This window comes from Pan paniscus, chromosome 11, assembly GCF_029289425.2.
Source record: "Pan paniscus chromosome 11, NHGRI_mPanPan1-v2.0_pri, whole genome shotgun sequence".
Lineage (NCBI taxonomy): Eukaryota > Metazoa > Chordata > Mammalia > Primates > Hominidae > Pan > Pan paniscus.
Window position 1 is genome coordinate 67,976,827 of NC_073260.2, and position 26,312 is coordinate 68,003,138.

Here is a 26,312-nt window from a genome sequence, read left to right on the forward strand (position 1 = left end):
CTGGGTGATGGGATTGTGGGTAATTTTCAACTATTTTTTTCTATGTGTCTGTATTTTAAATTTTTTTACAATAAATAAATATCTCTTTATTACCAAAACAAAGGTAAAAATCAACAATATCAGATATCAAAAAGGAGAAGTAACCAAAAAATATTGTTAGGTACTATATGAAACACTATGGAGATAGGTGAAGTAAGTGGTATTTCTAGGAAAATTTACTTTATTAAAGTGGTCCCAGGAGAGAGTCAGTAACCATGAAAGAAATAAAAATGTTATCAAAAGATGCTTTCTAAATTCAAAGAGCAGGCCCCCAGATAGCCCAAGTAAATTCTTCAAACAGTCAGGGATATTGATATTAAGTAGGGTAACTATATAGTTTATTGAGGGGAGCTTTAATTGAGAGAACCAGTATAAACTAGAATGCCCCATGTAAACCTGACAGATGGTCACATTACTATTTCAACTTTTTCTAAGTATAGAGCAAAAGACAGACTTTCAAGATTTTTTAAGATACCAAAATGATCTTCGTACCAAAACTTCACAAAGATAGCTGGCATGGGCATGTGCCTGTATGTGCACACACTGCAGATCAATCTTGATGCAAAACCCTTTCATAAAATACCATCAGATAGAATTTAGCAATGCAGGCCAGGCGCTGTGGCTCACGCCTGTAATCCCAGCACTTTGGGAGGCCGAGGCGGGTGGATCACTTAAGGTCAGGAGTTCGAGACCAGCCTGACCAACATGGTGAAACCCCGTCTCTACTAAAAATACAAAAATTAGCCAGGTGTGGTGGTGCACACCTGTAATCCCATCTATTCAGGAGGCTGAGGCAGGGGAATCGCTTGAACCTGGGAGGTGGAAGCTGCAGTGAGCCGAGACTGCGCCACTGCACTCCAGCCTGGGTGACAGAGCAAGACTCTGTCTTAAAAAAATAAAAAAAAAGAAAAAGAAATAATTTAGCAATGCATTAAATAAATACCATGATCAAGTAGGTACATCACAAGAATTTAAGCTTGGCTCAATAATGGAGAAGCTAGTCCACATATTAGATGAAAAAAGAAAAACCTGTATGGTCATCTTAATAGGTGCCAAAAATACTAAAATTCAACATCCACTAGTAGATTAATTTGGGCAGTGGTTACATGACTGTTTAAGTTTGTCAAAACTAACTGAACTATATTCTTTAAAAGGGTGAATTTTATTGCACTAAATTATATGCCACTAAAATGAACTTTTAAAGGAATAAATAAAATTATAAGTTTATAGTAACAAAAAAAAACTGACACACATTCCCAAATAAAAAGAAAAAAATTAAAACTTAGTAAAATAAGTAGAATGCATTCCCATTTAAATCAAATATATAAGAATGCTGACTTTCACTGAAATTATAAACTGTACACAGAAAGTACCAGTCAGGAGATAAGGAAATAATAGACATAAATATTGGGGAGGAAGTTGCAAAGTTAACATTATTTGCAGATATTTCAATTGCACAGCTAGAAAGAATCAACTGAAAAATTATTGGAAACAACAAGAGAAATCAGTAAGATGGATGGCTAATTATAACTATGCAGGTGGGAATAGAAGTGGGAAGAAAAGGAAAAAGTGGATGTATACATGATTCGAAGTTTCCACCATCATTCATATGTATGTGACACACCCCAGGCCCTACACTAAGTGCTGCAGGACACTTTACCTACAAGACACAGTGGCTGCCCTTTTTCAGAGACCATGTAGCCAGAGACAGAAGTTGGGTATACATAAAAATGACAAAGGACTTTATGGAGCAGTGATCAAGGGGCAGAAGAGGAATTCACAGTTCTGGGGAAGGAAGGCATAGACTGTAAAGTAAGGAGAGAGAAGAATGGGTTGTCAGAGGTCACAGCTTGTCCTCAGAGCCTAAGACAGCCTCTAGAACCTTTTGATTAGGTCTACCCTATGTTTAACTTTTAAATTTGTTTTTTAGTTCAACATCTACAAATTGTAAGCATCCACATTTTTAAAAATCTAGATTTTTAACCTCTATTAAAAAATTAGAAGCTTGGGCAATGTATGGCATCCTTTTCTGCAAGGGCAGCTGTTGGGTGGAATTGAGCAGTGGCTGTCAGCCACCTTTAGGTGCCTGGGTCTCTCCAGTCTGTTAAGTGCAAATGCTCTATTCTCTCAGTACTGTCACCCATTAGTTATCTATCTGTTGTTGGCCCTTGGAGGCATTTCAATAGAAACCCCTGGTTCTAATAATAAAGTAAAGATACCGGGCAAACCTTCTCCACTCTTGGTCATACAACAGTACTTTTAGAAATTAGCTAGTCGTAGTCGCCCTGTTGGGGAAAGCCACGGAAGCATTTGAACAAATGATGAAGTGTTTGCCTCAGTAAATGTACAACTTGTTTATTCCCAGTAATGCATCCCTATTTCCCCGTATTATTTTTTAAATTGAAAAATTATTTTAAAAATTGAAAAAGAAGATTGAGAGGCTATCTTTGTGGGGAACTGGCCATTGTCTACATCTTCCTCAATGCATTTTTTCTTTTGAATTCTGAGGCATGTGCAGAATGCTTTTTAGCCCAGGGAAATCTTTCTGTTCTGTGACACATCATTAAGATTAATTGAGCCTTTCGATTTTACATTTTCCAAGAGCAAATTAAGTAGGAAAAATGGGACAGGTTTTCACTGTCACTTATACTGTGTTTTTTTTTCTAGCTTATATTCTACATCTGATGGTCAGATCTGTTAGGTATTCGAAAAGCAGTAGCATTAATTGCATTTTCCCTTCCTTTTTGCTGAAGGGCAGATGTTTTTATGTTGTTAATGGTGGGTTGGGTTAAACATAAGCAGCACACTGAAAGTATAACTAGCTATTATTTATGAGAAAAGAACAATGTAATTCCCCAGATTTGGCTAATCTAAAACTAAGGTTTATTTTATAGACTTTAAATAAATAAATATTTATAACCTATAATTTTGCCCTTAGTTCTATGCCCTCAATACACTCTAGGCTTTTGGTCCCATTTGTCTTTCCTTTTTTGTATCATCGGTATTTTTCTTACCTCTAGTTATTTCTGGGGAAAGAATGAATGTTTAAGGAAATTCTGTCCTCAAGAACACTTCCGTGGCCTGTCAAGGTGGCATGACATTGCTTGCTTTCCTCTCATTCTTCATGAAAATGCCTAGCAGGGTACCTGGCACCCAGTTGGAACTTGAAAAATACTTTTTCAATTTGAATTAGCCAAATTCTGGAAAACGTAGCCTATCTCACTGCCTCCAGTTTCTTACCACCTGCCTACGGTGTGGCTCCTCTCATCTGGGTTTTCCACGCCTTCTCTCCTAGGCCTCTACTAGAGCTCTCTCCAGATCACCAGTTCCTGCCCTGAAAAATCAACAGTCCTTATTTCTTCAGCATTTCTCACAAGTGACCTCTGTCCTTCTTTATGCAACAAGAATAGAAAGGTCTTCCCTGGCTTCTGAATGAAAATTCAAGAACCTTTCTTTCTGCTCACTCTTAGGCAATAAAATGTCCCACTACCATGTCAAATCACTGTTTCAAGCTGGTATCCCAAGTGTCCAGTGCTGTGTAATTAGCTAAGCCTCCGACTTCATTATACCTACTCCTCTCCCTCAGGAAGGGGAGTGGCAAGTTTAAAATCTCAGCTCCTAAGGAGGGGCATGATTCTCTTCCTCTCTTTTCCTGCCTTTTGCCACCAGTCCTCCTGCACCTTGCTGGGGTCTGACTTCTCAGGGTAAAAATAAGGATGAAGGAGAGAAGGATCTAGAATAATTTGAGTATTGACTTGGTTGTCTGGAGAGATTGTTGTGCAGTTCATGCTCAAAAGAAGTGGACTGGTACCAGTCTGTGGCCTGTAAGGAACCAGGCCACACAGCACGAGGTGAGCAGCAGGCCAGTGAGTCTTACTGCCTGAGCCCCGCCTCCTGTTGGATCAGTGGCAGCATTAGATTCTCATAGAAGCGCAAACCCTACTGTGAACTGTGCATGTGAGGGATCTAGGTTGCTCACTCCACATGAGAAGCTAATGCCTAATGATCTGAGGTAGAAGATCCCCCTTCCACTGCCCACCCCATCCCATGGGAAAATGGTCTTCCATGCAACTGGTCTGGTGCCAAAAATGTTGGGGACCGCTGCTGTAGTGGGTTTGGGGTAGAACTGAGTTCATGTGTAGATGCATTTGAAGAATCTGTGGAACATATAGCGGAAATGTATGTAGGTAACTATATATGACAGTCTGGAAATGTCAGCCCTATCTAGAGATAGAAATTTGAGAGATATCAGCATATCGATCATAGTTAAAACCATGGGAGTGGTTACTCTTTCATAGAGAAAGAGTTTAAAGTTAAAGAGGAATCTAGAGACCAAACATTAGGGAGCAATCCTTACAGACTTCATCAAGCATCCTAGCTCTCTCGGATGCCTTTTTCACCCCGAAGAAATCATTGGCTCCTTCTGAACCTCAGACTCCCTGCTGATGAAAGTTAGTGAAGGTGATTTCTAAAGTCCCTTTCAGATCTGACATGCTGTGGTTCTATCCCTTTGCATTAGTTTTCACAACTGCTTTGGGACAAATAGGGCATTTACTAATTGCTTAATTTTATAAACTCGCTAGTATCTGTAAGCCCACACCATTATATGGACCCCTCATCTATCTTTCTGATAAGCAGAATGGCTGTGCTGTACACCTCAACTCTACCAACAGTCTTGAAAGTAAACCTGGAACACCATGAAAATGACAGGTTTGAGGAACCCAAGTGTATTTCATGTGTGTCAATAGGGAGTGATGAATAAGAGCTCAGCTTCTGAAGCCAGACCCCTTGGCTCAAATTCCTCTACTGTCACCTCAGGCAACTTAGTTAACCTCTCCTCTCTTTGTCTCATTTCCCTTATCTATAAAATAAGGGTAAGAATCCTAGAAATCGAATGAGTTAATATACACAAAATACTTAGAAGGCTCTGGCTGGGTGTGAACTACCATCATGTGATAATGATAATGATAAGACAGCCTTGTCTGATGAAAAGGGTCTTAACTGTAAGGGCTGAAGGTTACTATCTTAGACTTATAGTTTTCAAAAGGAGAGTGAAGAAAAAAAATCTGTACCATTTCCTAGTAAGTGGGAACTTTCAGATGGCTGAGCTCTGTGGGTGATAAAAGTTCATTTCCTACTATCAAATTGAGCTACAGGTGAAAAAGTTGTGGATACTGAAATACAGTTGTATTTAGTTTATAAATTTGTATGAGGTAGGAGGAATTAGAACACACCCACCCTTCTTTTTGTTGCATTTACTGGTCATATTTAGCTCAAAGGAAAGGTGCATGAAAAGGGAAGAAACTGCCCGCTTTCTCCATAATACTCCTTTTTATCTTAAAGTGTCTTAGAGGCTAAGGAATTCTTGGCTGTGAAGTTGTCACCTTCTAAAACCAAAAAATTTCCCTAAGGCATGTTGCTTATGAATCTCTAGGTTTGCAGCAGCAGCTTCAAACTTCTTTTGAACATTTGACCTACTCCTCCAAACATCCCTCTGGATGTCAGCTACGTGGAGGGAAAGACACACCTTAAGGAGCAGTAACTACTGAGACTTCTTGAATCTTCTCTCAGTTGCTCTTCTTATTTTGTCTGAGAGAGGCTGGGTTCAACCTGTTTGTCAGGCACAGCCAAACATGTGTCCTCCTGCAGTTTATTGTATGCCAAAAAGGATGGTGACATGACAGCAGTAATTCAAAATGGGGTTTTAAGTGAATAAATAAGAATAAGCCTCTGGGATTAGTCCCAATTGAAAAGTTCAGCGCTACCGGGGAGGGTAGCTGCTACTGTTGGGGATTAACAAATGGCTTGCTGCAGGGAATAGTATTCACTGATCCAGCTGCATTTTAGTTATTGATGGCCTCTCTGCCCCAGTGCCCATCTCTCTTCCCAGACACACAGATTCTGCTGGCAAAGATCTTAGAAATGTGGTTTTGCCCAATTATTCTACTCAGAAACTACCTGCTTGTATATGAACCTTCCAATTCATAGTTTTTAGACCACAGAAAATGTATAGCTCTATAATACTATTTAGCCTTAGGGAAGAAGATGAAGAAAGAATTTCCCTCCACAGAATCAAACTGAAAGTAAGAGAACAGAGGAAGCCTTCTGGTAAGAGTAGTGGAAAAAGGGTAGGATCATTTTGCGATCACAGGACTGAATATGTGAAAAAAGAACTCTGTCATAGGCCCTTTACTGTTTGCAAGGCCTTTTATGGACACCATATTATTTTATCTTTACAACAAAAAGGCTGCATCCCCACTTCATAAGTGACAAAAGTGAAGTCTAGAGAGGTTGACAGACTTGCCCAAAGTCCCACTGCTGGAAGTATGATAATCTGACTCCAAGTTTGGTTCTTTCTTTGCTATGTCTTGCTGTGCACTAATACACTGAGCTCTTAAGATTCCCAAACACCCACCCAGCTGAAAGATCCAAGTATATAAATCCAACTAGATTTGCAGCCTTTGCATGTTTTAAAGTTAACTTTATACATTATCCATAAAGCCATCAGTTCCTCCACCCCCTTGGCAAATGGATTAATCCTTCAAGGGAAGGATAGCAGACAGACAGACAGAAGCATTTCACCAAAGAAAGGGCTATCGATTGTATTCTTCGATTATGGCCTAGGAGGGTTTTAATGTCAAAGAGAAGGCACCAAGGAGGAACCCTGAGGTTCCTCTGAGGTTCCACTGAGGAACAAGGAGAGATATCAATCCTGTTTTCTATTCTATTCAAGACTTAAGGGATTAGAGACTGGGGGTTAGATGGCTATTTTAATTTAATATCTTCCTTTATAGTCCCCCATGGAAAAAACTAAACAAAGTAACTACAATCCACAATTACTTGTTTACTTGAATTGTGCTGAGGGCCTAGCCTGTAAGATTCTTCCATCAAGTCTTTGAGGCCCCTTTCTATCTGTTCACTGTCTCCATAAGAAGGATATGTCTCCGTGCAATGGTGTGATGCCTTTTCACTTTATCAAAGTTGAGAGGGCTCAGTAGCCGCTTTGTACACTTCTACCTTGATTTTCTAATCTTTGCTGTTGCTCTGAAGTTTTAAGGATTAGATTAAGCAATTTTAAGGTAGATAACATAGAGGGTGTCTGTACTTAACAGGCCCTCAATGATTATTTGCAAATTGAATGGTTGGTAAGTTTCTGAGATAATCTATTATTTTCTTTCATCAGAATAACCAAGTAAGTTCTTGGTGGCCAGAATTGTGTCCTTAAATGCAATTCTTATTCTTCACATATGTTCTAACAGCCCACGCTGAGTTCCTATGATGCTACTTTAATTCTGTTCCATTTCATGAATTATTCTAGGAGGATACCACTGAGAAGGCAACAGAGCCGACTTTGCTTGAACAAAATACACAAAGCTTGCAGTTGAGAAAATAAAAGGCAATAAAATGGGCTTCATTTCCTCCTTATTGCTTTCTTAGAAGTAACTAACTTTAAGGGTACTGTGGGAACAGGGTCAAGAAAAGCTGGTGGTTCTATTCTTGGTGATCTGTAACTGGCTTCGGACAAGTCTTCAGAGTTTATGTGAGGTTGCTGGAGTCTACTGGTGTTTAGGGCCCCAATGAAATGCAACTTTAGGGGGGTGTGTGTTTCTCTTTTCTCTCTACTGTCAAGCTAGTTCTCTTCCACTGATACTGTTGTGTGTCAGAGAGATTTGGAAGCTCAGCATTCCAGTTTAGATTTCTGGTTAGTGTTTGAATAAGATATCTTCCTTCCAATTGAAGTACATACATTCTTATCCTATTCTGTCCTTCTCCATTTACATTCCATGCTGTTTTTGTCCATATCAACAACATTTTAAGATCTAACTTTATATAGAAACGTGTATACATTTCAAATAGTTTGATAATGTTTTCCATATGTGTACACCCATGTAAACTGGCACACATATCAGGATATAGAACATTTTCTTGTAGCCCCTCTCAGTCAGTCCTAAGGGTAACCACTATAATAGTACCCCTCATCCAAGGGGAAACATTCCAAGACCCCCAGTGGATGCCTGAAACTGCAGAAACCAAATCCTGTATGTGTACTGCTACATAGTACTACAGCTAATTCATCCTTCCATGTTTTATGTCTGGTGCCTCTTTTGTACTTTCATCAATGTAGATTCTACTGGACATCTTCCAGAAGAGGCCAGTTTCATTGCAACTGAAGTCTCACTCAGATAGTATCTTTTTTCCTTGATCAACTTCTTCAACTCTGCTAGAAATGTGGCAGCAGCTTCTTCACTGGCAGACAAAACCTCTCTAGTAAATTTTGTATTTGTGAATCCAAACCTATTACCAAGTCGGTGTAACCATCACTTATTTACAGTAAGTGGCTTGGTGTCACTCATTTCAGGGGATCCCTTGCTGAAATCTTCATATAGGCTTACTGCTTTCTGATGCAACACATTGCCATCAATTGGAATGCTTTCTGTTCATGTCTTCCACCCACAAATTTAATGCCCTTTCCATCTTCACTAAGCACTTATCACACACTGTCACCGTAACTTCTGCAATTTGAGGTGCAACAGCAAAACTAGCACATATTTCTTTTTCCTTTTTCACAACTTTATGGATAGAGGATTTGTTCTTACCACAGATCTTAGCAATCTCAGCATATTTTTTTTCACCTTTTCACTTAGAGGAAGCACTTTACAGCTTCTATTTGGCATATTACAATTGCCAGCATCACTACTCTTGTGCTTTGGGGCCACTATTAAGTAAAATAAGAGTCACTCAAACATAAGCACTGCTACAGCAGTCAATCTGGTAACTGAGATGGCTACTAAGTGACTAATGGGCAGGGAGCATAGACAGCATGGATGCACTGGTTGTAGGGATGATTCATGTCCCAGGTCAGATGGAGTGCGACGGCACCAGATTTCATCATGGCACTCACTCACAGCAGCATGTAATTTAAAACTCATGAATTGTTTATTTCTGGAATTTTCCATTTAATATTTTTGGACCAACGTTGGCCACAGGTTAACCAAAACCGTGGGTAGGAGGGGACTACTTATTTTGACTTCTAAGTTGGTTTTGGCTGTTTTGGGACTTCATAACACTGAAGTCATAGTGTATGTATTCTTTTGTACTTAATTTCTTTCATTCAACATTATATTGTAACTCATCCATGTTGTTGGGTAAAGAGTTCCATTGTATAATTAAACTGTTTATGGTTGTTTGAGTCTGGAGCTATTACACATAATAATAATAATGCAAGAAACATTCTTGTGCATGTCTTTTAGTAGACAGATGCCCCCATTTCTCTTGGTTATATTGTCAGGAGCAGGATTCCTTAGTCGTGGGCTATAAATATATTTTCTTTTAATAGGTACAGCAAAATATTTTTCCTAAGTGGTTGTAACAGTTAACCCTAAGTTCCTATGGTTTTAGAGCGCAGTTTTTTCTGCAATATTTTTACTGTAGGTTGTTGATGCTAATTAATGTGGAACATTGAGGTATTTGCCAGCCCATCTTAGATTATATACATACACACATTTTTGTATTTTACATTCATTCAATTTGGATTCAGAGGTGGAAATTTGCCTTGTCATATATTTGGAAATTTAATAGTGAAAAATTGCCCTCAGAAATTAAAAGAAAACTATCTAATAATAATATTGTTCTAAGTGCCTACTCCCTGCTAGTCACTTTAAACATTCTAGTTCCACTTATTCCTCATTGAGATCTTATAAATTAGATATCAGATTGGGACTCTGTCCCAATTCTAGATATTGTTATGCTCATTTTTAAGCTATTTATTTATTTTAATTTTATAAGATGAGGTCTCTCTCTCTTGCCCAGGCAGGTCATGAACTCCTGGACTCAACAATGCTTCCACCTCAGCCTCCCAAAGTGCTGGGATTACAGGCATGAGCCACCATGCCTGGCCCTAAACTATTTATTTTTAACCTAAAAATAAGTAATATTTTTTAAAATATAAGTAATAGTTTAAAAAGCTAATATTAATCACAATAAAGTTTAACTGTGGAATAGATGTCTGGTTTTGTGACTTCAGAGTGAGAATGAATCTTGACTAAGTGTGGTATTTAATTCATGGGAGTGAAACCGGAAGGGGGAAATGAGCCAGGGAGGTTCCTTGGATCCTGCCTCTGGCATTATTCATTTGCAGCTGGCTACATTGCATTTTATGGCTGCTATTTTCTCTCATTTGTCCTTGATTCCTTCGAAAGGAAGTAGTAACTCAATATATTAAACACTGCCTAGAATCCTCAGTGCTGAACATTTTAATTCTATCAAATTTTTATTAGCATATCGTTGAAAAAGAAAGAAAACCTAGGGCTTCAGTTTCTTAGGTCACATAATGGGTAGTTCCAGTAACACACCTGCATGGGCTGGAGGGCACTCTAAATAATAATAATATTCCTGATCTTTAAAAAATATATCAAGGTATAGAGCTCTTAGAAACAGTGTAGAAAAGCCTGTTAGACTGGATTTTCAAATAATAGAGTTCTCTTCCCTTTTAGACAAAGCTATATTAATCCATCCTTTCATTCATTATCATGCATTCACACAATGATTCAACAAGTACTTACTGAGTACAATGTGCCAGGCCCTGTTCTAGATATTAAGCATATAACAGAGAACAAAACAAAGGTCTTTCCCTTGTAGAGCTTACTTTCTCAGGAAAGAAACAGGCAAGAAAATGTATACATATATGTCATGTGGTACTCCGGAGGACAATAAAAACAGAGTAAGGGGCATGCAAATGTAGACTTGGTGTTGAGAACTGCAATTGCTTTTTATAAGGAACAGTTATGAAAGCCTCTCCATCAGTATTAATATTTGTGCCAGGACCTGAAGGCACTGAGTCATACATGACTCAGTCAATTCTCTGTCCCCAGCTCTACAAGGACAAGGGTAGAAACTGGGAAACCAGCTAAGATCTCTAATAGGTGTGTTCAGGCAAGAACCAAATAGCATATATGTTTTATTTTGTGGGCTCATCACCATCCTTGTGTTTTATTAGTAAAGGTAATTATTATGTTTATCCAGACATGGACGAACAATATCTGGTACGTTTGAGCCACATTGATAATAATGTAGTAATATGCAAGTTAACAGTAATATGCTGTGGGTATTATAAATTGAGTTCTGTATTTAATGTTCTTTTCTACTTACCTAATATTAATTTTTTTGTAGACATTTCCTCCTCTCTCCTGTTTTTATTGAATAATTTGTAACATTCTTTCAGCCACTTACAGTTGAACTTCAGTCATTTGTGTCTCCTGTTCATCCTCTGCACAGCATGCTATTAGATTCTGTTGTTGCATCTCCTCCTTCTGCCTTTCCCAACTTTGGTTTTAGACGTTTCTTTCGTCTCAGAATTAGCCTTCCTTCTCTAATTCATGTGAAATTCTCTCTCTTTAATCCATGTGAAATTCAGAAAAAACAATACAGGTTTTCGAAATGAGTCCTTGATTCAAATTGGTTCAGATCTTTGTTCTTCCGTGTACTGGCTGTAGTGCCTTTTGCAATTTTTGAACCTCAATCGTTCCTTCGTAAAATGAGTATAACAATATCTATGCAGTGAGGATTAAGTGGGATTATGGAGTGTTTAAAGTGCCTAGCAGGGAGTAGGCACTTAGAAAATGTTGGTTCTTTCCACCTTGTGTTCTTCTGCTTCAGATCTCTTAATTTCTACAACTCTAAATGTGCTATTTTCCTCTCTCAGTAAATAATACTACCATCTCACCAGTTTAAACAAGCTATGAGTCCCCTTCGAATAATCTATTTCTTTCACAATCTAAATTTAATCCATCTGCAAATCCTATTTGTTCTAACTCAACACATCCTCAGTCTCTCTGCTTCTCCCCATTGACACTGCTACAACCCTAGTCCAAGAATCTTATCTGTGCTGTTGCCATAGGTCCTGAATTCATCCTTCTGCCTCCACTCTGGTCTTCTTTCAGCCTGTTTTCCACAGAGCCTAAGTGATATTTAAAACATAAACCAGATAATATCAGTCCCCTGCTTAAAACCCTCCAGTGGCGTTTCATCATATTCAGAATGAGATCCAACTCTTACCCTCTCCTAACACTCCCGCTCTTATGCTTCAGCGGCACTGCCCTTTTTTCTTTTTCTGCTAACTCATCAAACTCATGGCTGCCTCCGGCCTTAGCACTTGCTATTCTCTCTGCTTGGAATACTCATTCCCCAGATGTCCACGTGACTTACTGCTTCTTGTCATTTAGATCTCAGCTCTAATTGTCCCCTGACTTCTATCAGTAGTGCTCCATCACACCATCTTACTTTTCCTAAGGCTTACCACTATCTGAAAATAGCCTGCGTTTCTCTATTTTCCCCTCAGTAAGAATTAAAAGTTCATACTAGGGCCCATTTCCTAGCAGTGTTTGGCACATAGTAAGTATGCTGAAAAAAAAACCTTGACTGACTGAATAAATGAACAAATAAATATAAACTCACTTTTAATGAGATATCAAGGTTTTATATTAATTACATGAGCCAAGAATTGTGGTTTCATTTTTAAAATGTGAGGACCTACTGGTTTTCCTTTAATCCTTCATACTTCACACATATGCTTGTGCTGGAACTATGACTGTAAATTAATAGCAATAGCATCCTCTGTTTTGGCTTTTTCCCCTAACCTAAATAGTTCTCAGATTTACTTTTCTCTCCATCTCCACTGCCACACTGTCACCTTAGTGCAAATGACCATCCTCTCTGGCCTTTTTTCTGTAAGGTTTTAATCTCCCAATATGTATTCTCCAGACTGCAGGCCAGTGAGCTTTTCAGTTGCTGTTACACCCATGCTTGAAAACCCTTTAAGTTTTCATTGTTCTCAAGATAAAGACCAGAATGTGGTCTGGTCCACCACCTCATGTCAGGCCAGCCCTCACTCTCCACTCCAGGCCACACTTTCTCCTCCCCTCCTGGTTCCCGCCTGCCACCTGGCTGGGTAGCCCTTGCTTCCCGCTTCCTGCAAAGTTCTACATCGCACCCATTTCGCCCACTTCTTCAGATTTCAGGAGATTGTTCCTTCCTCGAGGAAGCCCTCCCTGATTAGGCCAAGCGCCACTCCACGTCATACAGCCCCACATCACCATGGGCCTCTCTTTCAGGGCTTTGTTTTATGAGTATGCACTCCAGAATATGACAATCTTATTGACATGCGTCAATGCGAGCTTGCGCTCAATAGCTACTTGCCGAAGGAATATACGGACTAGCGGCCCGACCACTCCTCGCCCCTCCCCTACCACTGCCGCGCACATATTGCGCATTAAGCAGGCGCCGCGAGGATGGACATCGCGAGCGCCTGCGCGAAGGGCTACGCATGCGCAGAGGGGCCAGCCCGCTGACAGATTCTCGGTGGCGGCGGTAGCGGCGGCGGCCCTGGACTGCGGGGAATGGGAATCCTAGGTCCCTGACTGAGCACCTCCCCCGCCTCCCTGCCCCCGACATGGCTCAGGAGAAGATGGAGCTAGACCTGGAGCTGCCTCCGGGTACGGGCGGGAGCCCGGCGGAGGGCGGTGGCAGCGGCGGCGGCGGGGGCCTCAGGAGGTCTAACAGCGCCCCCCTGATCCACGGCCTCAGTGACACTTCGCCGGTGTTCCAGGCCGAGGCGCCGAGCGCCAGGCGGAACAGCACAACGTTCCCGAGCCGCCACGGCCTGCTGCTACCGGCCTCCCCTGTCCGCATGCACAGCAGCCGCTTGCACCAGATCAAACAAGAAGAGGGCATGGACTTGATCAATCGAGAGACGGTCCACGAGCGGGAGGTGCAGACCGCAATGCAGATAAGCCACTCCTGGGAGGAAAGTTTCAGCCTGAGTGACAACGACGTGGAGAAATCCGCCTCCCCCAAGCGCATCGATTTCATTCCTGTGTCACCAGCACCGTCACCCACTCGGGGAATTGGGAAGCAGTGTTTTTCGCCATCCTTGCAAAGTTTTGTAAGTAGCAACGGATTGCCTCCAAGCCCTATTCCCAGCCCAACGACCCGATTTACCACCCGGAGAAGCCAGAGCCCCATCAATTGCATTAGACCAAGTGTTCTTGGACCATTGAAAAGAAAATGTGAAATGGAAACTGAATATCAGCCAAAGAGATTTTTCCAGGGCATCACCAACATGCTTTCTTCTGACGTTGCACAGCTGTCAGATCCTGGTGTGTGTGTATCTTCGGATACCCTTGATGGAAACAGCAGCAGTGCCGGATCTTCTTGTAACTCACCAGCGAAAGTCAGCACTACCACCGACTCTCCTGTGTCACCTGCCCAAGCGGCTTCTCCATTTATTCCACTAGATGAACTTTCGTCTAAGTGATTCACTCATCCTGAGACTTTCTTTTTGCAGTGGAGAGAGAGAATAATCTAGTTGGGGCAAACACTGAACTTTGTCAATTAATTTGAGGCTATTTCCTATTTGACCCCTTTTCTTTTTTGAAATTCCCTGAAATGATGTTATTCTAGAGAACTTCTATGTCAGGTTCCTTTGGATACCCTTGAATTCAGTGTAGTAATATTTTCAGACGTTTCCCCAATAAGTGTGTTGAAGCATACATCTTTACGCTGCTAATATGTCTAAATACATATGTTATCCCTTGATTTTTTTAAATAATTGAGAGCTCTATTTATTTATGGGATTATTAAGTTCTGATGAAAATATAAATGTTGACTTAATCAGCATAGTAAACTGATGTTTAAAATTCCATACTTCATGCCCACACTAATTTTTAATGTTATTTTCAGTGGTTGCCGATTTCCATTTGATGAAGAACTATACAGCTTAAAAAAATACGTTAGTTATATCTATCTAGTGGTTGTCTGTTTTACCCAGGAATTCTTGGATATTTAGTTTTCTGGGTACTGAAGTGGATGGGAGGGGGAATGATTAAAGAACAAATTATAAAAGTTTGAACAAATCTTTTCAAATTAAGCATATAAAAGTAAACTTTTAAGAAAAACATTTTTCATGAGATTTTAATAGTAATTCTAGTCAGTCATACAACTATAACTACTATAGAGAAAATAAAAATTTTTCCTTTTTTTTTTTTTTTAACCGGAAAGTGCATTTGCTTGGGTGTAATCCTAAAGTGAAATGGGACAGTGCCTTGCAGTCTTTGCCCACTGTACATAGGCTAAGGCTAAGCTCTTTGTACTACTGCAAACTTAAAAGTTTTTCAAATGTAGGAAACGTGTGGGAAGGCTTGTTGAACTTTGGTGCACTCAGGTAAACAATACTCTCTCAATTGTTGATATACTTTAAAATATTCAGTTGTGCCTCAGTTCCAGAAATTATTGCCAAACAGGAGCCACAGCAATTTTTGGCTACTTTTCTGCTCTGCCCATCTGTCACCTTACTGGTTTTCCCTTGTTCAGGAAGGAAGCAGCTGTTTCCTTGCCAACAGGTCCCTTCCTCTCCATCTCCCACCAAACTAGGGCACCATTGATTAGACAAAGGTACAGTGTAACTTGGGTTTCTGACAGCAACAACAGGACTGTGAATTGTTTAACCTCTGTGGTTAAAGCTACAGCTTGAGTTGACTGCCTTGGGGATGTCAGTTAATTAAGGGGTGATGATTTGCAAGAGAAAATTAGTGGAGAGTCACATAGGTAAATCATTATTTAACTTAGGTTTTCCTAAAGTTAGAATAGTCGAATGTACTTTTCTTTACCTTTACAATTAAGACAAAATGTTTAATAAGAACAGCAAAATTTTTTTTATATTATGCATCCTTATACCTCACATATCTTCCTTAACTAGATAGTTTGACAGAAAGAATGGCATACAAAGAGGAAAGGGGAAAAATGACTCAGAACAAGACAAAAGCTCTGACTGTTTAAAGTTATCGCTTACAGAGACTTTAACAATTTTGTGGAATTTTTACAACTATGAGAGTAAATGGAACTGGTCAACTCTTGACAGTTGCCTCAAGATGGAGTGAAATTGCATCGAGGGTAAGACTGTGTCCACAGGTTTAAAGTTCTCTCTTCTGAGTAATAGTGTTCATGTGCTCCCATTCTCAACCTTGTTGTTCAAATTCAAACTTAAATAGCCTGAGTTCTTGTTGGGTAACTTGCCCTGCCTCCAGAGGTATTTGAACTTCATTATCTTCAACACAGGAATTGTTAATCTTCTCACTTCACCTGTTCTTGCATTAGCTCAATTGATGTCATCACTGATTTCCTAAACTAGAAACCATGGAAGCATCTTTGACTTTTCCTTTTCTCTGTTGGATTAGCTTAATCACCAAGTCCTGTCAACTTCTGAAATGAATCTCAAATTTCTTCCCTTCTCTATCTGTTGCCCCTGATTTTGCCTTAAGTTCTTGCCTGAGTGATCTCCCAGCCTGTCTTCTGTCTCCTTTTGGTTCAGTCTTTATACTGCCTCTTGAGTAATCTTTCTAAAATTTAAACTTGATATTTTTCGCCCTCTTGCTTGAAAACTTCACTTGCTTCCCCATTTCCTACTCTTTAAGGAATGATTTCTTTAGCCTCAGATAGAAGGACCTTTATGATCTGGCCATATTCTGAAATAGCTTCAATCCTCTCCTCATCTCTGTTCCAGTATACATCTTTCCTTCTTATTCTGCAAACATTAGACCACTTGATATTCTTTAAATATGTCATGTACTTTCTTGTGTCTGTTCTTTGGGATAATTCCTATCCTTTTCAGGGAGGCAAATTGCACGTGAGTTTAAGTATGAAGGCAATGTATACCTGCTGATTGTAAAATATTTAAACAGTGTACATATCTGTGTGGTTTTAAAAGTCTGCTTTTAATTATGTAAAATTCATCTTCCCTTTCCACAGGTAACTTCTGTTAACAACTTGGTATCTATTGTACAAGATGTGTTACTGGCATTTCCATGTATATATGTATATAAATGCAGGAAACCAACATGTCATTGACACCTCTCTTCTTTTCTTTTCCCCATATCTAATCATTCCTCAAGTCTTACTGATTTTTATCAGCTAGAATCTATCTCCTTATTTCTACCTCTATTGCCACTCTGATCCAGGCTACCAGCATTTCCCTCTTAGGCTTCTGAAGCAACTTCCTAACTCCCACTTGTGCTCATCACACTCACTCTGGTCGGCTATCCATTCATTCTCCATACAGCAACTAGAGTCATTCTTTTAAAATTGCGGACCTGATCCTTCCATCTCCCAGCTGAAAGCTTTTCATTTGCTTCCTGTTCTCATGAGTATGCCAAAATGTATTAATTCCGGGCTAGGAGGCCCTGAGGAATTTGGTCCTTCCCTCCTCCCCCCTCGTTTTCTGTGCTTCGCCCTCACTGGCTTGCCTTTCTTTTCCTTAAATACATCATGTTCTCTCCTATTTTAGATCCTTTTCCCCGAAGGTATGGAAACATTATTTCTGTAAGCTTATTCTTCTATATAGATGGGAAGTTTTTAAATCAGATAAGGTTCTAAGGGCATGTGGACAATTTACGTTATCATAGTATTGTTCCTAACGTCCATCATTATTCTGTAGACTGTAAGGGCTTACTTAGCTCGTGTAAGAATTATCCTTCAAAAAGCATTTTTAAGGTATTAGTATTGCTAATCTATAAACTTTGTGCAAGAAGTCCTAAAGTCAATAGCAACATTTATTTAAAGTACAGTTTGTCATACTTAATAAACCTCTGGTATATTTTCCTTTATTATGCTTGTTAAAAACACAGTATAAATGGGAGAAATCATTAAAGATCATTAACTCCAAGGCTGCTGGATGTTAGGACCCTTAAGCATACTTAAAAGATTGATTGTAATCAAGAATAACTTGTATCAGATTGCCGTCCAGTGATTCACATTTATTAGTTCAACCAGTTACATACCTGTAGCAAGAGACCAGTTTATTTGGCAATAAAATTGGGGAAGGAATCAAGACTTAAATGAGGAAAACAGGTCTGAGAACATTTTTTTTCAGGGTATGTTTATAGATTAGTAGAACAATTTTGAAGATCTAACAGAGGTGGGAGTCAGGGGAATGGTTGCCAGACAATTGAACCAAGAAGATGATGATCATTTCTTGAGTAGCACCAGAGAACAGAAGAAAGAGTTGGCCTTGGAAAGGAGGTCTGGAAACTTATTTTTCTTCTGAAACAGGAAGGAGAGTGAAAAGGCTAGGCAAAGATATCCATAAATGTTTAATTGATTTGTTGTTGCGGGGGTTTAGGAGTATGGAGGTAGGTATATGAAAAGTAGAATTTGTTTCTGATTGTGCCTATTTTCCAATTATTGAGGAATCTGAGATACATGAGGATAGGGACAGGAGATCATTTGGAAGCTTGAGTGCAGTAAAGGTTTAATGTTGCCTCTGAGAATCTAAAGGAGTAAGTTAAGGACAAGTAGAAGGCTTATTAGGCTATGTTGGATGCCAGGTTGCAGTTGGATGGCAGGCACAAGGAAGTGGGTTGGATTGACTAGGTTTGGGAATTGGTTAAGTGGGTACTAGGTAAAGCCCAGTGTGTGAAGTAGTTAAGGGTTCTGCTGAAAGTGTAGTTTGAATGATTGGCTGAGGCATTGAGGATAAGAGAAGGGAGCAGAGGCTTATGGACTAGACCACTTTTTTCAGGGCTTTACCTTATCAGCCATGACAAAGTATAGAGAATCTGGTCTCAATGTAGGTCTCTCACTCCAGCAGTTTTGCCCACATTTTTCATGGCTGTTAGAGAATCAGGGCTGAAGGCAAGCCTTGAGTGCCACTTACTTGGTAAAAAATTGTGTCAGATTGCTCACTGTAGCCAAGACAGAGTTCTTTGTGGCTTCTGTAACTTGCCATCCAAGTAAAAAAATTTTCTTAAAAGTTGAAATGACCTTTGTATAAAAAGTAATAAAATACTTGCTATGTGTCAGGGACTGTTCTAAGTGCTAAGCAAATAATGCATTTAATCTATCACTATCATCTGAGGCAAGTGCTATCATTATCCTCATTTTATAAATGAGGAAATGGAGACACAGAGAGGTTGAGTTACTTGCCCAGGATTCCAGAGCTGGGAGGTAGGCAGTGAATTGTGGTGGTTAGGAATATAGACAGTGGAGCAGGCTGTGGTGAGGATTGAATGGGTCCGTACACAATGTGCTTACAAAGATGCTGGGCAATTAGCATCCTTGATGGATGAAACTCCTGCTTTCACACTCAGTTAACAGTACAATATCCTTCAAAGCAAGCTATCCTTTTATGAAGCGATTGTTTCTGATGCCTTTCTTATAGTGAACAGACATTTCCCTCTAACTTCCACCATTTAATTCAAGTCCACCTTTGGCAAATGCAAAACAAGCCTTATTCTTCTTTTTATATGTGATAGCCCCCTTCTAGAAATCAGAAATACTGATCCTTCTCTCATGACTACTTCTTCCTTCCAGATTTTAGAAATCTTGAGCCGTGTCTTCAGTATGCTGTCTGTGAAATAAGGCTATCATTGCGTGGCAGCCAAGATTTTCACCAGATTGTGATTCCCTTATGACCATTTGCCTTCCTGGGTAGGAAGTGATAAATGGCCTGATAACGTGAGTTTTTGCCAGTAATAATAATAATGATGTGTTAATATTTCTTGAGCATTCACTATGGGTCCAGACACTATTTTTAGTGCTTTACATTTATGAGTGTTTAAAATCCTCATGACAACCCTGTGAGGCAGGTGCTATGGTTTCCCATTGAAGAGATGAGAAAACCAAGGCCATTTTCTCAAGTCCCTATTACTGTCTATGTTTTTTCCTTTTGAATTTAGGCCCTTTTGGTTTTTTTATTATTATTATAAACTTTTTTTTATTATTAACTTGAAGACCATTTCCCAGCTAACTTTAGCAACTTGCTTTATTTTACTAGTGCTGCTACTTCTGTTTTGAATCAAATGATAGGTAATCATTCCTTAAAACAGTATTATATTAAAGGAACATACCAGGAAGTTTTTTTTTTAGTAATAGGTAAGAAATTAAACTGTATAGAAGGAAATCATGGTTCCACAGCTTTATGTATTTTTTCCCTATAGCATTAATTTTATTCAAAGATTTAGGGGAAATTTTTTGTTTTAGAACGAAAAGGGACTGGTAGCTAACTGTTGTAAATACATGGTAGAGTAGAGTACAAAACAAAAGTCTATGAGGAAATGACCACTTACCAAGCAGCTTCAAGGAGCAACCATACCCTCCACGGTAACCATTCTCTTAAGGCGATTGATGGAAGAGTTTCCAACCAGAAGGTTGGGATTCAGTACCACCCCAGCATGGACAAATGCAGATGTGAGATCACTCACACCATGTCTACCTTCACGGAAAATGAGTCGGCCCTCTCCAATACCATGACACATAACCTCTGGCTGCACTGGGGGTTATGTGACTGGCTTCTCTGAAACTCTCCTACTTTTTAGAAAATCCTGTGGAAGGATCAGGTAATAGGAAAAAGGCTGGTGAATTCTGTAAAGGCAAGTGGGTAGAATTGAGTTGGGTTAGGGAAGGAAGCATTGTAGGCAGCCACCATGGAAAGAAGGCAGGCCACCTTCTCACTGACGGTGAGACCCAAGCGCTAAAGGCCAGCAACAGGCAGTGTCTGAAAACTAGTCTGATATCATCACAGTCTTCGAGGGAAAATATGATTCTACTAGGGTTTTCATGTCAATAGTGGACTCGAATTTAAGAAGTCTCTAGTCCTTTTGTAGAAGTACAAGTGTTTCTTATATATGAGCAGAAGATCAGAAAGAAACCAACTCTTCTTCCCATCTCTCCTTAATACAGAATTTATTTACTTTCCTTGCCAATCTTTCATTTAAAGATGTCTCGTAACTCTTCTTTAATTCTGTTTCCTCCTCCTTCTCCTGCATAGATCAGATCCTTAACAGGCCTTTCCTTGACCTAACATTCATTTTTCTTCCAATTTTTCTTTCTAATCTTTCTTTCTTTTTTTTTTTCAGAGACAGAGTCTCGCTCTGTCACGCAGGCTGGAGTGCAGGGGTGCAATCTTGGCTCACTGCAACCTCCGCCTCCTGGGTTCAAGTGATACTCCTGCTTCAGCCTCCTGAGTAGTAGGGACTACAGGCATGTGCCACCATGCCTGACTAGTTTTTGTATTTTTAGTAGAGACGGGGTTTCACCATGTTGGCCAGGCTGGTCTCAATCTCCTGACCTCTGGTGATCCACCCACCTCAGCCTCCCAAAGTGCTGGGATTACAGGCTTCAGCCACCATACCCAGCCTCTTTCTAATCTTTCTACCTTGAAAAATCAACAAAGAAGTATTTCATCAGCTTTAGATAATTAAAGCCAAGCAAGCAACAAATGTTGGTCTTTTTCAGTAGAAACCATGTTAAAAATAGTTACACAAGCATCAAGCATCTCTACCCCCATCACACACCTTGTCCTTGAGAACTGGTTTTGCTGTGTTTCAGTTCTGTCCAGTTCTCCCTGGTGACCCTTTCCTCCCTTGATTAGTTCCACAGCACTGCAGGCTAAGGAGAAAAAGGAATGTGTGGGCCCAGGAGGGGACTGTCCTAGGAGACAGGCTGATACTTTTTACTTTTAGATAAGAAATGAAAAAGTGTTCATGACTTTTCCCTCTGCAGACTCTCCCTTCAGGTTCAAACTTGGAACTTTCTAGCTTTGGTCATGTATTTTATGCCCTTAAAGGGTTTGTACTTTTCTCCATACATATCCAGATGACCCTAAGTCCAGAAATAGCCAGCTGCTGCATCTTAACTACAAGTTAATTTTATCATATTAGAGGAAGATATCAGGAAGGTTTTTTTTGTTTTGTTTTGTTTTGTTTTGTTTTTAGTAATAGGTAAAAAATTAAAGAGTATGGAAGGAAATAATGGTTCCACAGAACCATGGTTCTGGTTTGGAATCTCCAATGTGAAGACCCATGATCTTCCTTAAACTTGGTAGCTTGTGGGGATTTGTTTTTCCCACATCCCAAAATAGCATCTCTGTGACTGGGCTGAACGTGTACATCCTTTGTCGTGGAGTCAGGCTCATGTTTAGGACCCCTTTGGGCATCTGGCTGGTGACTGTCACTCCCTCTGTGGTCTTCCCCATTGCCTGCTTGGGTCCCACCATTATTCCAAAGCATACAAGTGAACTACTGTCTCAGAAACTGATATTATGTTTGACATACACTGGGATTGCAACCAGTTTCTTTGCACTGACAGGATAAGAGAGCAGGCGGAAATTTCCATCAAGAGGGATGAAAGAAAGGATATGCTCAGATTTCCAGCACTTAAACACAAGGATGGAAGCTGATATCATCCAACCACCTGGGGTTCATGAAGGGAAGTGTAAGGTCTGGCATTCCAATCAGCTTGATACAGCATCAATCACCCCCTGGGTTTCAGCAGCAATTGTAGAACCTGATTTATCAGTAATGGCATCAATCTCTTCAATCACATCAAAATAGGCCTCATTGTTGGTGTATTTCACCCCAGTACCTCGCCAAGGCACCATTGACAGTTATCCAGTGGGAAGTTGGTCACCCACATTGGTGCTTCCTGTGATGGTGTTGACAACTGTTCGAAGGATAGTGGGAGGCTTTATCAGTTCTTTGAGGGTATTTGACTCGGTAGCCAACGAGTCAGCTTGGAAACCCATTGCCAGGCGTCTCTTCTAATGCCGCATAAATCACAATCACATTGTCCTTCATCACTAATTCTGAACAGACTCCAACATAATCCTGAAATGTGTCCACTACTCAGTGAAGAAACTCTGACAAATAGAAGGGAGACCTCCATCTGGATCACAGCCACAAAAAAAGATCTCGTGGTGGTAAACACTTAAGAGACAGTGGTGAGGGGTAGGGATAACTGGAGGCACTTTCTGCCTCAGTAGCTTGCTCTTGCACCTCAAAAAAGTAGTCACAAACAGAACAGTGTACCACACTTCTCCAGTGTTTCTCCAGGAAAATATCTCCAGAGGAGTTGATCAAGAAAAGTCTATAAATCATGATAGACTGTGATTGTCAGGTAAGAAAGGAAAGCCTTTTTCAGTCTGAAAGCCTCAGGACTCTGCAGATTTTCAACCCCATCTTTCAAGACCAGGCTCAGTCTTCCTCTACTGCACGAGCCTGAAGTATCCCTCCCTTGAATACCCGGCCTCACTCCTCGGAGCACCTGATGCTTGCTCCGTCTTATGAACAGGTCCCGCCCTGCTCTGCTTTACATATTTTTTAACTGACTTTATATTTGAAATTTGAAATTACCAATCCCACAAATTTTGGATTTTTTTGTTTTCTTTAAATATATACATATATATAAACAGAGCTATATTTAATTTATACAGTATCTTTGGTTGTTCCTAGATTGTCATTCCTAGGGAAACAAAGACAAGAACCAGTTTGACCCTTCCCTCCCCTCCTTTCCCCTAAAAAACTGTAAGTTAAAACTGTGGCATTTTTTTAAAGGAAAAATGTAACACCAAGATTCAAAGAAGGATCATGCTTACCTCTTCTTTCCCTGTGAGAGGCTCTCCCCAGAGGTAGAGATTTAAATTCAGAGGAATTGAGCAATCCTTGAGAAACTTTACTTTTTAAAAACTTTTCTTCATAGAAAAATCAATTCACTGGTGAGTAAGAGGATCCAAAAAAGGAAAACCTCCCTTTGAAAACATTCCAGAATTGGTGATTAGACTTCCAGTTTCATACTATCATGTCCCTACATTAGACATTTTGGAACAAACCATCAAAAACCACAGTTGGTTCCAAAAGGCTAGTCTTATTTTTAGAAGTTCAGTAAATATTTAGAAATCACTTCAACAGTGACTTTTAGTTCTATATGTAGCTTGTTTGTGAAAATAATTTTATAACAGAGTAAGGTTAAGCAGATAATGTCAAATAATTGGGTCTTGTGTATGTACACCCAAACGCACATGAGCGCGCACACACACACATACACACACGCACCCACTCACTCACCCTTGTGGACCTTTTTCTGCGTTCCTGGAGCCATATTTAGCTTTCCTGCCACTTTAGATTTTCTTCTATTTTTCCCTTCATTTTCTTAAACAGAAACTTGGGCTTTGTAAATGATACTGAACTATGCATATACCTATGTAGGTACTATATAGATAGAAAGTGTGCTGTGCTTTGATTTTGCATCAGCGGTTCAGATTTCAAGTGCTGCCCTGAGAGAGAAGTAAGTATTTGGTACTTGTACCTAGGACCTCTTTGTGCCTGATTTCTGTTTCTCCTTTTTGAATTTCTAGAATAAATACTCGGGGAGATGTAAAAAATACTCAGTTACAAATTTTAAGGCAACATGACTGAAAGTAGAGAACAGAGAACCTATTGCTTTTGTTTACCTGCAGAAGTTCGGTTCTGTATCAATGCCAGGTATAATTCTGGTTTTTTTCCAGTTGCCTACAGTGGTCCCCCAAACCAAACTAACCTCTTAAGGCTTGGCTAGCAAGCCGTGTTGTGAAAGAATACAATTGAGAAAGATCTTTTGTGCCCCTGCAGAGTAAAATGGTTGTTTGAGGTAATCGCTCCTGGGATTCGGCAATCCGTCTCCCTTGCTTTAAGGACAAAGAAAGATTTTAATGTTGAGATGCCAAGAGGATTATCAGAACTTGAGAGTAACAAGTAGCTGTTGAGTATTGGTATCTTTTGGGAAGGAAAATATGAGATATTTGGGAGGGAGTGGGAGTGAGGGGATGATGGATGGATTGGGTATTTCTTTTGGCACTGTAAATGTTCTCTTGGACTATTATTGTGAACTCCCTGTTGAGTAAAGAATGGCATTGAGGATGGTTTTCTTCATTGTTTGTTTCACTTCATTTAGGTTTTGGATTTGAATCAGGATGTGTTTAAGAATTTCTTTGAGTCTCTTTCCCTTAATGCTCTCTTCTTTTGAGTCCTCTTGGGGAAAAAAGGTAAATAATATAATTGTCAGGTTACTTTGAGTCAAGAATTAAAATTCCTGATGCTCTTTACCAATTTATATTGCATTTCTAACTCTGAATTTAAATTTCATACCTTTTCTATATAGTCTTTCTCAAGGCCCCGTTTACCATACTACTTGCTTTCAGATATTTCTAAAATACAAACTTGAGAATGCAACTGTAATGGCTACCACATAAGTTCAAGTTTAAATCAAACTATGCAGTATGAGTAAAAGACCTCTCCACTTCAACATATCCCCTGGATTCCAGTACTCTAGCTAACTGAGCTGCTTGGAGTTCAGTGTTTTCTGTATATGCTTACTGGCTGTGCTTTCAGACAAGCTGTGTCCTCTGCTTAAAATGGCATCTTCTTCCTCCTTCCTCCACAACCCCTGCCAACTCTTTTTCCTTAACTAACTCCTTAAAAATTTAGTTCAAGGGGCACATCTTTCCTGATGGCCCCTGCCTCTACAACCCCGGTCAGTTAGGTGCTTTCTTCTGTGATCCTGTTGTTCCCAGGACTTCCCTCTATAAAGGCAATTAATAGTCTGAATTGTATTTGTATGGTTTCTTTTCTCTTTGCCCCATGCAAAAATAGGGACTAAGCCTTTTATTTATGTCCCTAATACAGGGACATAATGCAGAGCACATTATAGTTACGCAAATTTATGTTGAGTAGATGAATTAATAGGTGGATAAATGGATGAACAAATGGTACACAGTTTCTGTTTTGTTTTGTTTTGTTTTATTGAGTTCATGATATTTGTGGTGAGATTTTATTCCATTTACAACACAGTGCCATTTAGAAATTCATTCAACAAACATTCAGCATTTACTGTGGCACATGTGTTTTTTTGTTGTTGTTTGTTTGTTTGTTTGTTTTTGAGACAGAGTCTCGCTCTGTCGCCCAGGCTGGAGTGCAGTGGCGCGATCTCGGTTCACTGCAAGCTCCACCTTCCAGGTTCAGCCATTCTCCTGCTTCAGCCTCCCGAGTAGGTGGGACTACAGGCACCCGCCACCATGCCTGGCTAATTGTTTTGTATTTTTAGTAGAGACAGGGTTTCACTGCATTAGCCAGGATGGTCTCGATCTCCTGACCTCGTGATCTGCCCGCCTCGGCCTCCCAAAGTGCTGGGATTACAGGCGTGAGCCACTGCGCCTGGCCCACATGTTTTTTAAGAGAAAGGAATGTAGTAAGATTCTTAGTGGAACAAGTTCAGTCACATGGCTGAGCCCTTTATAGTTTGCTGAGACTAGAAATTCATTCATTAAGCGATGTTGATTAAAGCACTGATTATGTGCCTCACACTGGGCTAGTCTCTTAGGATACTTTGGTGTACAAAACAAAGACTCCTGCCCTGTAGAACCCACATTTTGCATACATTCTAACAGGGTAGAGGGAGGGGCAGTAACAAACATA

General features: G+C 39.9%; 2 protein-coding genes and 1 pseudogene across 15 annotated transcripts in view; 2 read left to right on the forward strand and 1 right to left on the reverse strand.

Moving 5' to 3' along the window:
* PIP5K1B (phosphatidylinositol-4-phosphate 5-kinase type 1 beta) overlaps positions 1-26,312 on the forward strand; it is a 305,504-nt gene that overhangs the window by 61,335 nt on the left and 217,857 nt on the right. For 6 of the 14 annotated variants that reach the window (XM_063593975.1, XM_055091875.2, XM_055091873.1 and 3 more), the window contains one exon: positions 19,399-19,542. The exons of the other annotated variants lie outside the window; for them this stretch is intronic. The gene's annotated coding sequence lies outside the window, so the exon portion shown is untranslated. The remainder of the gene's footprint in view (positions 1-19,398; positions 19,543-26,312) is intronic. 14 annotated transcript variants of the gene reach the window in all.
* On the forward strand, positions 13,353-17,688 carry PABIR1 (PP2A Aalpha (PPP2R1A) and B55A (PPP2R2A) interacting phosphatase regulator 1). Its single transcript, XM_008978413.6, has one exon. It carries the CDS (start codon positions 13,487-13,489, stop codon positions 14,348-14,350), a length of 864 nt encoding a protein of 287 aa, XP_008976661.1. The 5' UTR covers positions 13,353-13,486; the 3' UTR covers positions 14,351-17,688.
* Positions 19,549-24,532, reverse strand: LOC100983821 (AP-3 complex subunit mu-2-like; annotated as a pseudogene).

Excerpts from the sequence above, each read along its gene's own strand:
- PABIR1 (XM_008978413.6), top strand. The coding sequence starts at position 13,487 with ATGGCTCAGGAGAAGATGGAGCTAGACCTGGAGCTGCCTCCGGGTACG.